We start from the raw sequence: 14544 nt of genomic DNA on the forward strand, positions 1-14544 counted from the left end.
TGAAGCCTTTATAATTATTTTCGCAAATCTCAATTTCAAAACTTGGCTATCGATCTTACATTAACAAACCGCCCAAAAAGTAGATTCACGTGAATTTTTTTTTTATTATTTTGAAAAAGTGAGAGTGTGCTAGAATGATATGACAGAATATATTAATGATAAAGCTCTTTGCAGATATGCATGATTAATCGGAACTGTTCTTGCCTAGCTGGCTGGTCAATAATTTGTCTGACCACTATATGTGTGTGTGTGGCTCCTGGATCAAAATAATAACCAGCAACAATTGATCGAAGGATTATAGCTAAGAAGATGGAGACAGAAAACGTAGGCTACCACGAAAGCAGATTCTTAGACAAAGAGGGAAAAGTCAGAAGCTTGAAGATCCCAGTGGTTCAAGAGCTTATTCGCCGAGGACTCACACACTTGCCTGATGACTTCAGGAGGTTTCATCATCCAAACCTAACCCCAACTGCCTTCCAGGATGTCCCCACCATAAACTTGGCCTTACTGAAACATGGGTCCGAGCCCGTGGCTCGAGCACTAGAGTTAGCCAAGTTAGCCCAAGCTGCTAAGCACTTGGGTCTCTTCTTGATCCTACATCACGGTATTGTAATATACTAACTGACATACGTTCACAAGAGATTAATTAAGTGATTAATGCAGAAACAGAAGGGTACTGATATATTGTTGTATCTTTTTTAATATGCAGGGATTGAAAGGAAGTGGTGGAAGGGGCAAATGAAGCAGTAAGAGGGTTTCTTTGAGTTAAGTTATGAAGAGAAGAAAGCAAGCGTGGGAAGTTACGGTAAAGTCGTAGATAATATGGGGTATGGCGGAAACTTCATTGTAAAGTCCGAAGATCAAATATGGGACTGGGTTGATCGCCTCAGTCTCAGAGCATTTCCTCCTATTGCTCCTCATGAGAATATCCATGTTTGGCCTCTCAAACCATCCAATTTCAGGTCCCTTGACTTCTTCTCCCCCAATTTCTCTCATTACCATATCACCATCTGTATATACACATACATAACACTATATATATATATATATATATATATGTGGAATATATTGCAGAGAGCAGTGGAAGCATATGTGGGAGAGGCGAGAAGAGTGATGGACTCCATACTTGTGAACTTAGCAGAAGCTCTGTCGCTTGAAAACGACGACGTATTCCTCAAGTACTTCCACCCCAAAGAGAGTGAGATCAAACTAAAGCTGAACTACTATCCACCGTGCCCTTCCCCTGACCAAACCCTGGGTCTCATCCCTCACTCCGACCCAAGCGCCCTGACCCTCTCTCGCAGTTCGGCTCTAGCGATGGCCTGCAAGTGTTTCAACCATGAGGACCGAACCTGGCTCACTGCGTCATGGCCACAGGCCAGCAGCTGCTGGTGTCAGGGACTGCTGTGGGACTTCTTGAGATCATGAGCAATGGAAATTTTCAAAGCTCGTGGCACAGAGTTGTTCCTTTGAGGGACGTGGCACGTGGGTCCATTACTTTGTTCTATAACCCGCCACCCAAAACCGTAATTGAGCCAGTGGCTGCTGATGATGATGATCAGGATGATGGCTATAGGAACGTGGTTGTGGAGGACTATGCGAAACATTACTACAAGGTTGTTCCTACTGAGGACAAAATGACCACCGACTTCGCTAAGCTCAGTTAATTCAATGTGGCGTGTGCGATATCGTTGTTTTTAAATTATATGCATCCCATGGCGCGGACTACAGCAGAAGATAAATTTGTGTGTCTGTTGTTTATTGTTCTGTAACGTAATGAAAGATGTAATAAAATGTCTATTGTTTTTTGCAACGTGATGAAAGATCTCTTGAGAAACACTGCCGTTGTTCCTGTACACACCTTCCCCCACTATATACATACCTGCTTCTTCAACTTCTTTCTCCTTTCTTTAATTTGTCACAAGATCTTGTGAGCTAAACTGGTTCAAATCATCCATGTTGAGCACTATATTGACTCATGTTTAGTAATTAAGATGGGTTCTAACAAATGAAACAAATAACGACAACTTTCATGTTTTAAGTTCTTTTTTTTTTTAAATCAACAAGAATTGAAGCTAACTCATGGTTAAAACTGGGTTCAAATGAACATTGAGTGGTGGACATTGACATTGATCTGGCGATGTTTGAGATGAAGGATGGCTTAATTGTGAAAAAATACGAGCCTTTGTAAGTTCATTTAGCATCATATATGAAGCCCATTATGTATATAAAACAAGGATTTTGGGGCGCATTTAAGGTTGTAGAGGACTGTGTGAGATATTGCTATAAGGTTAGTCCAGCCATGGGGAAAAAAATTGCTTTCAGTTTTGCCAAGGTAAATTAATATGCTGACACGAAATTTGGTGTATGTGCAATTCTTACTATAAATATACTGCATCTCTGTGTGTGATATGTCTAGAATGTGGTCAGAGGTAGACGCATTATTAAATGAACTCTAGTCTACCATAAGGACGCTTCCATTTCCTAGCAAAGACTGATCTATGCTTTTATCGTTTCTCGTATATATGGTTGGAAGTCATTCATGGTATGCGTAAATTAATGGGTTCTCATATACACATTCAACTGTAGTGCTTTGGTACTAACAGCTTGTATTAATTTTGATGAAAGGTACAGATATAAATGTATATACACATTGCTGACAAGTCTTTCATTTTATATGTTCATATATGTTGTTTATATTTTGTTTGGCCTACCATTATTTTATACTGTCTACTTAAGCACAGTATTGTTCTTGGGTAAATCAACTTCACTGGGGATAAATTGATCTACTCATACTTAAACTGAGTTCCCCAAACAAATATATGAGCTTAAATATGCAGTTATAGTTTAAGAAAATTAATATTTCTGTGTGAGATGAATATGCAGCTCCATAAATAAGGCCCAGCTGGCTCAACCAACGGTTGCTCAGAATTGTAATACCTTTATCTAAGCCGAGTCAGTATACTATTCTGTGTATGACCGTCGCCTAGGAACAAACACCAAGCTTAATTAGAATCATGTATGCAGAACTAGAAAGCTGTCCTTTTTAAGGTTTCTCTGTGGAATATTAAGCACAGGATTACGGACACCTATGGCTCTTATCTGGACGTTGCTCTCTATTGCTATATTGAGATTTGATATTATCAAGCAAGTACCAATTATATACTGACGTTAAGTGTGAGTGAATTTGAACTTAGAGCGTCAGGTACAAGTGAACCTGGGTTGATACAGTAAAATGTGGCGTCTTCTACTATTCTCACCATTTATACTCTCCCTCAATTTTAGGTTTCCTTCCTAGCTTGTTCCTCAACACTGCCACAAACAACCCTTGTTCATTGACTTGCTGATAAACTTCAATTTTAAACATGGACGTTAAGGATTATGCTTTTCTAAAACTGGATATAGCACAGATATTAAATACAATACCAACCAGAACTAAGCAAAAGCTTATTAATGAAGGAATGTCGCTGGGAAAGCATGTGAAGGCTTTGATATGTATACTACTACTTCCGTCGTATTTATAAGATCTCATTTGTAGTCAAGTCTTCTAAATAGAAGTGAAGGTAGTATTTATTAATTCAAACTTTTTAGATTCTCAACAGAGAGAAAATGTGTATGATGCATTTTAAGAGAGACTAAAGAGAGATAATAATTGCGAAGAAACGTGTAAATAATATATAATCATATTTTCTGCACTGGTATATTATATATGTGTGTGTATATACATGTATAGATGAATAAATGAGGGTGGTTAATGCTGATTTGTCTCATGCTTCGGCTGTTTCTCTCCTGGCGAGTCCATTGACAGCCAAAAAGCCTGTTGGAGTTTTTACTGCTGACCTGCAGTCTGTTTTGTGGGCTCATTTCTTTGTCCCAGGGTTGTTTTCTTTCTTTCTTTTTAATAGATTATTTTATTACTTTATTATATTCTACTTATTACAAACAAAGTGTTATAAATAGCACGAAAATAGTATTATTTTTTGTTATAAATTTATCTTGACAATGTATTATTGATAAATATATTTGACCGGAAATTCAAAAATATAATTGATAAAGAATATTCTTCATATATTGAATTTAGCATTTAGATTGTTTATTTTATATGTTGAATTATACAATTAATCAATATCAATTATCACTGTCTTTTTTTTTCTAAGAATTATCAATTTTAATGTAAATTATGATACTTACGCGCTACATTATTGTTCATATAAATATGATTCATCTCAAATTCTGTAATGATTTAATTCAAGGCTTCAAGTTGTTATTAAACTCATGGTAATTTTATGCACCCAAAAATATAATTGGATCGTAATTTTTATTTAAAAAAATAAAGATATGAATACAATTGCAATTGTTTAATTTTTTAAATGCATACATGTTCTAAGAATATTTAATTGTTGTGTTAAAAATTTCAATTCAATAGAAAATAATTAAATACACGCTAGACCGGTATTTCCTTATGTTTTGTTGAATCTTTTTACAATATTTAATATTATAAAATCAATATACATATATTTATAGGACAATAACAAAAAAAAAGTTGAAATTTTGAAAATACCAAATAAAAAATATCCATAAAAATTATTTTTATTTATAAATTTAAATTTGTCAATACTAAATAAAATTGTCTATTTGATTGAAAATTTGTAATTTTGATTTTTTTTTATAATTATTCTCCTTATATTTATTAGTTTTGTATTAAAAATATTACGGTATTGCCCCCTTCTTTTTGTCTGTTTCGTCCGTACATGCTCCTTCTTTTGATTAGACCTTTCACTCGTCGTTCGTCAAATCATATCTTTTACTTCCCCCATTCTTCTCACCCTTACACCTGGATGGCTCCGATTCTTTCCCTCCAAAACGCCTTTCCTTCCTTCCATCCACCCCATTTCGTATTCCTGACGTGGCATTCCCTCATCACCCCCCCACGTCACGCTCCTACCCCCGATCTCTGGTATCGGGAGAGGAGAGGCACCACACGGCCGTCGTTTGCTCCCCAGGGATTTTACGCTTTTATCCTTCCACCTGGAGCTTCCTTTAGCCCAACAAACTAACAAAGTCCTCACCCTAGTGTCTATTTCTGGTAATGCGTACAATAAACTAATAAAGTCACCCACGAGCCACGAAAGACAAAGTGCCAGCTTTTTATTTGCCGAGATTTTATTTACATTGGCCACTTACAGCACTCCTTGTCGGACACGTGGCTCTTCCCCACTGGTCCATTCGGTCGCGTACTTTTTCAGAACATCTCAAATGTTTTTACTGAATAATTATAAAATTTTATTTATAAACTATAAGTAAAATCTTATAATTAAACACGTAGTATAAAACACAACTAAAGAGCCTTTGAAGTTTCAGCATTAAATCCTACTACTACTTATTATTATGGGTTAATATAATTTTTTATTTTTTAAATTTGTTTTTATTTTACTTTTAATCTTTTAAATTTTAATTATGAGTTTTGGTTCTTTTATGTTTTTATTAAATTATAAGACAAATATTTTAAATAAAAAATATTTAGAATTTAAAAATCAAAATTAACAAAATGATAAAAAATTTAAAAATAAAAAATTATATTAATCATATTATTATTATGTTAATATAATTTTTGATTCATCCGTATTATAAAATTCCCTGCAATTTTTCGGCCAAGGGTAATTGTAACATGGTTGAAAAAGTAAACGACAATATGTCACCAAGAAAAAAGATAATAATTAATTAATGTATTAACTAAATGTCACAAATAATCAAGATTACCTTAACTCCATCCGAATCGAGGCCCCTCAAAACCATCACCGTTGATTCTAACAGAAAGAGGACATTGACAGAAATAAAAACTACAAGTAACCTCTCTCTCTTGCTGACAACAGATATTAAAAGGAAAGGACAACTAAAAAACAGAGGCGAATTCATATGGTGATGATGAATAATGAGGATACTGCAGAGGAGGTCTATTCCCCGGCAGGATCAGGGGATCGCGCCCGCTTGTTGAGCGGCTCGGCTTCGCTGGTTGACGCTGGGTTCTCCGAGCGAGTTTCGCAGCTGCCGCATGAACTAACAGCGTCGAGCACTCCCACTGGACTCGAAGGCCGCTCCGGCTCGGCTCCGGGGCATTTATAGCCAGCATAGGGACACGTGTCCACCACGTAATCCTCCATTAGTTGGTGACAGCTTCTCACCATTTCCTGTCCCCGAAGAAGAAAGTTTCTTTCAATAAATAAAGACACCAAATTTTGTCACCCACACACGCACACTCCTTTCCATGCTTCTCACTTTCTTCCATTTTCTTTTCTTTTCGGGAACCCAAAAAATACTCAGCCCTTAATCTGCGTTATACACAATGCAGCTGGAATCATTTGACGTTATAATGCAAAAGTCATTTTCAAGGTCACAAACACGTTTAGTAATTACGTTCCCCGTTCTGATCCAATAATTTACCTATTCGAATTATTAAAGACGTAAGATTTATTATAGCACAGAAATAACCTGTGAAAGGGTAAAACAAGATTATGAATAATTTATATTCACGACTAAGGAGTATGCGGGTACTTTGTTTACTCCATCATGGAAGAACGGCGGCGATTGGCCCTGGCCAGCTGAACAGAGAACCGCAGCGGCCGCTATGGCCGACGGCGCAAAACCCAAGAAATCAATAACTGTAATGTTATTCACAGAGATCGGAGTAGTGAGTTAGATAAATCACAAATACAGGGATCCATTGAGAAAACCGTTAAGTGGAGTCAGGTATATGTGGTACCGAGGGCAGTGCTGAGGATGAGATTGGAAGCAGCGGAGAAGAGCCGGGCTATGGAATCGGGTTGCGGGTCGCAAGAGAGCTTAGAGATGAAGTAATGGAGATAATCGAAGGGTGTTATGGAGCGTAATCTCCAGCTTAGCTTGGTCATGAGACACAGCTCCATTCTTTGAATCGTTTTGGGTTCGAATACAAATCTGGGATCCACTAATTGAAGGTCCAGTAACAGAGGCACTTCAGGTTCCTCCATTTTCGCCGCTAAAGACAAGCATGCCACTGATAGCAGATGATACTCCCACTGACTTTGTCGCTGCGAATAACAAGAAATCACGTCAGATATTTCCCCGGGAAATCTGATATTTTCTGGAAGAACCTCGATTTTCTTCGCATGGGAGGTACCGGAAGTGGAGAGCAAGACAGAAAACGATCGAGGTAGTTGACTGAGAGGAACGCCGTTACCGGACGAAACTCGTAGTGTGCGCGAACCTGCATTTTCCACAGATCGACAGACAAATCAAATCAGAAAATCCAACAAACAACTGTTCAAATACGTTATGTAACTGGCGCGTCAGGCGTGTTGATGCGGACCTTCAAGATCCAGTTGATGGAGTCTTGGCGAGCGGTTACGTCGATTAAACGAAAACGGCACCGCCGCAGGTAATCTGGGTCGGGCATGTGCTGTGCCTCGACGTCGATGAGTCCGCCGATGGTTGCGTCGTCTGAAGGAGGTGAATACGGCTGCAAGTACGGCGGCGACGTCCTTTGGTTTTCACCGTAGACAACTTCATCGGCAACCTCACCGCACAGCAAGTCACCGGCGGCCGGCGAGCAAGACATTGTGTAGGTGGATGGTGAAAGAGTACGAAAGTCCGGTCACAACTCCCAACAGCAATGATGGCGCTGCGTTTGGTTTGGTCATGGCTGGGAATCAAGATCCTGGGCTTGACATTGTTTAAAAGCTGGATAGAAGATTTTTGTACGGCGTGCTTCGTTTGTCTGTTTTGCTTCTGCGGGTGAGTTACAGAGCTTGAGAAATGAGGAGGGAGGAGTCGGGAAGCAGGGACGAGACAGGGGAAAAGAGAGAAGCGAAAGTGGGAGGCTAAAGGGGAGCAAGCGTATTAATGCTAATGAGATGTGAGGTGGTGATTTCTCCGTCGCTATTTGATGGATTATTTCTCATACTTTCATATTTTTATTATGGGACATATTTCTTTTTGCCAATAAATTGTAATGGGACAATTACGTCAAACGACGAGAGAAGTACCATATGCTAAAAGGTCTTTAAAATTATAAGTATTCTGAAAAGTTAAAGGCCAAATTCTAAATTGTAAAATATTCTTTTTGCCGATAAAGTGTAAAATATTTTATAAAAAAACAATATCATGTTGATAAAAAAATTGTTAAAATTAATTATGGACGATAAATATGTAAAAATTGTTATTTTTTCTCACAAAAATTTTTATTAATAAGAAGAGAAAAAAGTATAGGACAGAGTAAAAAAAAATACTCCTTCGGTTCTTAATATATGACTTAATTGTTGAGTTGATTTTGGTCCTAAATATAAGACTTACCTCTCATATTTATCAATTTTCTCTAAATTACCTTTATAGATATTTTCTTAACTATAATTAAGTAGAAGAAGAAGAGGTATTAAGAAAGATGATTATAGTATTTTATGAAAAACGTGTCACCTTTCTTATAATTAACTAATTTACCTAGCTTTCTCGATATAATCAAATTAGTTAAATAGGTCTTATATTAAGGATCGGAAGTGTATTAAAGTAAAAAGAATTGTGTGAGAGAACAAAAATGTGGCGGTTGAAGAGTGTGCATAAATCAGGAAAGAAATAATGCAGAATGAGCGAGTCAAGATAGGAAATTAACAAGAAAAATTGAGACATCATCTAAGTATACTTTTATAAACAAAAACAGGTTGTGGTGGGTCTTTCTTGTAAGAATAAACAGAGGGATTAGATTGTAAGCGTGGCAAGACAAAAATTGCAAGGTATAATTGGATGATTTCGAAGTATGACTAGTGAGGACAATTCTTTTGTTATTATCGTACTTTCGTGTTAAATCATGCTCCTTGTTTTCAATTGTTTCTATTGTACATAGTTAACTTGTGAATTATTGCTTCAAATCATTATTTAACAATGGCGAGATGTATGCAATAGTCCTTGTATAGTTCTCATTAACTGTTCACATGGAGCATGCTGCTTTTGTCTCACTAATAATTGTATGAGGACTAAAAGATCAATTGCTTCTATTCTACATCATGAATCCTGTTAATTATTACTCCTCCGGTCCTAATTATAAGATCCAATTGACTTATTTGAGGAGATTAAGGAAGTAAGTTAAGTTGGTTATTTATAATAAATAAGTGTTGTCATTCCTAAAATATCCTTGCTAATTAAGTATATTGGCTAAAACTATCATTATTAGAAGGATTATCTTGGAAAAAATACATAAATATAAGAGACAAATGGATTGGGGTCTTATATTTAGGACCAAATAAAAAGTCAAATGGGGTCTTATAATAAGGACCGGAGGAGTACTAATTTTGGTTCTTACATGCAATTCTCTCCCATTATATACTAAGTTTTACATTTAAGAACAGCATTTTATTTTTATTTCAACTGGGTTTTAAAACGGAAACATGTAATTATGTATTGTCGGTTCTAATTACAAAACTTCATTTATAGCCAACAAAATTTTGCAATCAGTACTCTAACAAAAGTGATGTTTTCATGAAAAGTCAGAGATTTCTTGATTCCCCTTGTCTGTGTGTCGAGTGTTTTTTTCGCGATTTTAAGTAACCCAACCGAAGAATTTGTGCCCCCATTATTTATGAATTTACAATAAACAGAATAAATACATGAAAATCATGTGTTTTTTGGAACTTTTCTTGTTTGTTTGGCCAACTGTATTTGTTGAAACTTGAAAATTTATAAATTCTTTCTTTTTAATTGACAAAAACACTGCTTTAAAAACTGGAAAAGTGATCAGAATAACAACCTGAGAGGCTATATGTTCGTTTTACGGGTTGGTCAATTGATAGATAATCATAAATGTAGAGTCTTGCCTTAGGTGAACATCTCTGTAAATATTGAAAGAAATACTATATATCGAAGCCCTTTTCTTTTCTTTTTTTTTAAGATTCCCATGAGAAAAATTATCCTTAAGAATAAAATCAGGTTAACATGATTTTTTATTTTTCAAGTTTATTTTTATTTTAGTTTTGATTTTTTAAATTTTAAATCATAAGTTTTAATTCTTTTAAAGGTAAAATAATTCAATTTTTTATTAAATTATACGAAGCAATACTTTAAATGAAAATAAACTTGAAGGACTAAATCCTATGATTTTAAACCTGAGAAACTAAAATCAAAATAAAAATAAACTTGAAAGAATAAAAATTATACTAACCTGTGAAACAACACACAAAGTATGAAAAAAAAATCTTCAAATCAGAGAAAAACAACAGGAACAAACCCTAGCCAACTTCTTCACACAAGACTTTATGATTAGCATCCCTATTTGAGATTCTAAAGAAGAAGGTATTCGGCATAGAATCCAATCAGAAGGACACATTTCTTTAAAAGAGCACTGGTAAGCCAGTTAGTAATCAAGTTGACTTTTCTAAGAATCTAAATAATATTAAATAATATAATAGCCCACCAATAAAAGTTTGGTATAACAGAAAGAGCTAGTCCCTCACAACATAACAAACCAAAGTTCAAATCCCTACTGAAAAAGGTGTTCACATTTAGTGCCCAATAATACCTCGAATCGGATTATCTTTAATAGAAAGATAACTATACTTTAATAAATAAATAATATAATGGTCCCGATCAGTTTCCTTTTAATAAGAAACTATCGAATAGCTATGACATTCTTGTTTACACAAGACACAGGTTCTTTACTATCAGATTCATATACCACATTTTCCAAATCTTCGTTAGAGACTCTAACCACAAAACTAATAGCTTGTCTGGTAAAAACTGCGTTCGCAATGATTATAAATTTTATATAAGCACCGGAATTTCATACAAGTATGAATGAGTTAAATCCCTCTGTAAATAAAATAATCATCATCAATTAATTTTATATCTAAAATTTAGAAAGCCAGCTGGAGTGCATCATAATTAATGCTCCTCGATTTTCTGGTTCCTTTTTCTCCCCAACTCTTAGCCCAACCCTCCGTGTGCTGGACTGATTAATGCCAAATCATCGTGAAGCCGCACATGTGATAATAAATTTTGAAACAAAACAAGTATACTGTAGGAGTAATAACAAATTGTTAAATTGTTAAAAAAAAAATCCTAGAAACGTTTTTCTTTTTGGTCAAATCTAAATAACGTCTGTTAATGACTATGATTAAAAGTGGATGTCACGCGGACAGTGACATAATTTGAAGTGTAATAATTGTGAAGCAGAGAAACGTTTTAGCCAAACCAGTCAGACACAGAGGAGCAAGTCAATGTGTGCGTCTCATTTTGGAAGAATTAGAACCTGTCCTTATTTTATTTAATTTTATTCCTGCATTTTTTTCTTCAATGCTAATATGAAAAACTCTTCTCCACCGTTTTGAAAACAATAAATGAGATTTTTTTTTGCTTATTTTAGCCTACGAAATTTTCAGTGATACTATATTTATGCATTTCAACTAAAAAGTTACGTTAATCATGTGAAGCAAAATTTCATCGAGTTTGTTGCTCTAGAGATTGTAAAGAAGCCAATCCATTGCGAAAGGATAACATTGTTCACGAAAGAGCGAGAAAACTGTCATCAGTTCTTGCGCGGGATCAAATCACGATCGAAGCCTTCATCTTCCTCCAATCGAGTATAGGTTTCTCTCCTTGAGTCCGTAAAACCAGAGAATAGCCTATCCACCTAATATTTTTGATCTTGCTCTTCTCAAACAACACAGGATGACCGATCACAACCAGCACCAGCAGCAACCCGTTGGAGTTCCACCACCGCAAGGTCCTCATCCTTCACTTTCTCTTCGTGCATTTGATCATCGTCTTTATAGGCTCGTGATTATCGACGACGATGTCAACATTATAGGAATTTATAATCTCACTGTGATTTTGAATTGTCTGAATCTGCAGGGTATCCACCGTTGGAGACAGTTTCGAAGGACAGTTATCCTCAGCCGGGGCACTCATCGCCTGGATATCCACCGCCAGGATATCCGCCGCAGGGATATCCATCGCAGGGATATCCGCCGCAGGGGTATCCGCAGCAGGGATATCCTCCTCAGGGATATCCGCCCCAAGGATATCCTCCCCCGCCGTATCCTGCCGGCCAAGGATATCCACCGCCGTACTATGGACCTCAATACGCTCAACAACCCCCGCCACCGAAAAAAGATTCCGCCGACGATTGCTTGACAGGATGGTAAGTCCTTCTTCTTCTTGTCTTCCCTGTCGTTCTCTGTGTTCTTTGTGATTCAGTGCGATCCGGTCACCACCGGTGATTCCTCTGTGTCGCGCGGGGCAGGGTTCCCGCGTTGTTAGGCGTGGTATTCGTGTTTTCTTGGCTGCATTTTGCTGCGTACCTTTTGCTTTTCCCTCTCTTCTCGGTTGATTAGGGATAGTGATTTCGTCATTTTTCAGTTCCATAATTTATTTTTTCGACATTGTTTTCTCAAAGTCGTACTCCTTTTTATTTATTCTTTGATTTTGATTTCATTTTACATATATGCAGAATCTTAAAGTTTTAAAATAATTTAAATCTTCCCACAAACAATGCTAATTTCTTAAAAACATTTATGATGGTTAAGCATTACTATTTATTATTTTTGAAGTTAAGGAGGCTTTTGGTGTCATTATTCATTGGGCTTTAAGGGAGACATGTAGACTGAGATTTTATAAATTTATATTTAAGAACTCAATTAGAATAACTTATAAGCAGTTTTTTAATTATAATTTACGAAATATGATATAAATATGTGAAATAAATTTTTTCTCGATATATATAAAATATCTTTATAAGTGATTTTAAAAGTGATGACAAACATGGCTTAAATTCAATCTTCCAATCAGCTTCTAGGGTATTAACTACTAAATATTATTATCTCATGTCCTCATTATAAGACCTAATTTGTATCTTATTTGTAAAGGCTGCAAATGAAGTCTTATAATTAAGACCGAGGATAGTACTATAAAAATATTTCACAATTAGGCTTTCTTTACTCCACTTCTGTTAACAAACATGCTTCTATAATTAAAGTTACTTTTCAATCCACCGACTATTTGATGTACCATGATTATATTTGCAATTTTGGTGCAGTTGTGCTGCTCTATGTTGTTGCTGTATGCTGGATGCGTGCTTCTAAGAAGTCACCAATTACCTTATGCAAATTATGGACTCCGTCAAGTGCGTTCGTTCAACGCACAAAATATTTTTCTTGTTTTTCTAATATTGTTTAATTGTTTGATTATTATTTCTTTTTGCTCCAATTTTTTTTTAATTATTATGAATAGATGACCTATTGGCATTGCTATTAAAAGGCCCACTGCCCTGCAGGTTCGGTGTTCTGTTAGGTCCCAAGTTAGCTTCCAACCCTGCTGAACGACTTTAATCATTGTTCCTCAACCAAACTAGGATAGCTTTCCTGTATTTACGTACAATTCAAAATAAACCATATTACTACTTTAAAAAAAAAGAGTAAAGCTTACCTTTTTCATATATTGTATTGATGGAGTCTTAATTGTAGGTTACTACCTAAAATTTTTTATTTTTTTAAAACTACCTTTTTTTTTGGGGCCAGGGTAAAGCCATCTTACTGTTGTCACATAATCTATAATGACATCGATCATCATTATATAATACTTCTCCGATTATTAATATAAGATCTATTTAACTCATTTAATTAGATTAAAAAAGTTAATTAAGTTAGTTAATTATAAAAAAACATATTTTTCTAAAATAGTGTAATCATCTTTTTTAATATCGTTTCTCCCTATTCTATTTGATTATAGTTGAGGGAGTATCCATAATGATAATTTAAAAAAAACTGAAAAATATGAAAAATAGGTATTATCTTTAGGATCAATATCAACTCAATAATTAGATCATCTATTAAAGAACATAAGAGTATATAATAAAAGATTTATCAGAAGCCGCTAAACTAAATTACTCACATGGAAAAATTTATTTGTGAGTGTAATTGACGGGACCATTTTCTGTTATAGTTTCTGCGCGGTTTTTAACCAAACTAGATCTAGCAGGTTCCCTCGTAAATGTGTAATCATTGCTGTGCAATGATGGCAAAAAAAAAAGAATTGCTACGCAATTACTTCAATTAAAAATGAACAATGCATCACTTTGTTTTGGTATCGTTTTATTATTTGGAAAGCCTCTAGCATGTCATAAATAATTTTTTTAATTACCCGGGCATTGAAAAAAGTTAAGATTTTTTTAAATATGTATAAAATAAACAGTTAAAAGAGAATAAATTATTTTGTAATGGAGTCACAGTTAAAATAAACAAGCAATACCCTATGCAATTGCATAGAATTACACTTCTTTAGGCGAAAGGAGATGGTAATAGTTAATTATCATAGGTAATTTGTATAAGCACAGGTGTAACAAACAAATCAGACAAGTGAAGTTCTTTGAGTCCGGAAGGCACCTCTTGCAACTATGTTTGTTCTGATGGGAGCTCTAGCCTTCAAATCTGCGCACACTTCATTAGAATACTAATCATTATAATTTAAGTTACTAATGACGACTCTTTCAGTTGTTAATATTAGAATTAATTGTATATTAGCTGTCAA

At 35.3% G+C, this 14544-nt stretch overlaps 2 protein-coding genes across 2 annotated transcripts; both read right to left on the reverse strand.

Moving 5' to 3' along the window:
* Positions 1-5695: 5695 nt before the first annotated feature.
* Positions 5696-6693, reverse strand: LOC114744558 (cyclin-D1-1-like; the record flags this gene model as incomplete). The annotated part of the gene is made up of 2 exons (XM_028932734.1): positions 5696-6188; positions 6553-6693. Coding segments are annotated over 2 exons (375 nt in total), but the record flags the coding sequence as incomplete, so codon positions are not given.
* Positions 6694-6743: 50 nt separating this feature from the next.
* LOC114744559 (cyclin-D1-1-like) lies at positions 6744-7708 on the reverse strand. The gene is made up of 3 exons (XM_028932735.1): positions 7346-7708; positions 7157-7243; positions 6744-7067 (listed from the first exon to the last, which is right to left on the reverse strand). The coding sequence occupies exons 1-3, from the start codon at positions 7592-7594 to the stop codon at positions 6744-6746; spliced, it is 660 nt and encodes a 219-aa protein (XP_028788568.1). The 5' UTR covers positions 7595-7708.
* Positions 7709-14544: the final 6836 nt, after the last annotated feature.

This window comes from Neltuma alba, unplaced genomic scaffold (assembly GCF_004799145.2).
Source record: "Neltuma alba isolate B1F8T4 unplaced genomic scaffold, ASM479914v2 tig00004379_pilon, whole genome shotgun sequence".
NCBI classification, from domain to species: Eukaryota; Viridiplantae; Streptophyta; class Magnoliopsida; order Fabales; family Fabaceae; genus Neltuma; species Neltuma alba.

Coding starts and splice junctions, on each gene's coding strand:
- LOC114744559 (XM_028932735.1), bottom strand. CDS start 7,594: ATGTCTTGCTCGCCGGCCGCCGGTGACTTGCTGTGCGGTGAGGTTGCC. Junction 7,244..7,345: donor CCATCAACTGGATCTTGAAG/GTCCGCATCAAC, acceptor TGGAAAATGCAG/GTTCGCGCACACTACGAGTT. Junction 7,068..7,156: donor TGTCTTGCTCTCCACTTCCG/GTACCTCCCATG, acceptor TGTTATTCGCAG/CGACAAAGTCAGTGGGAGTA.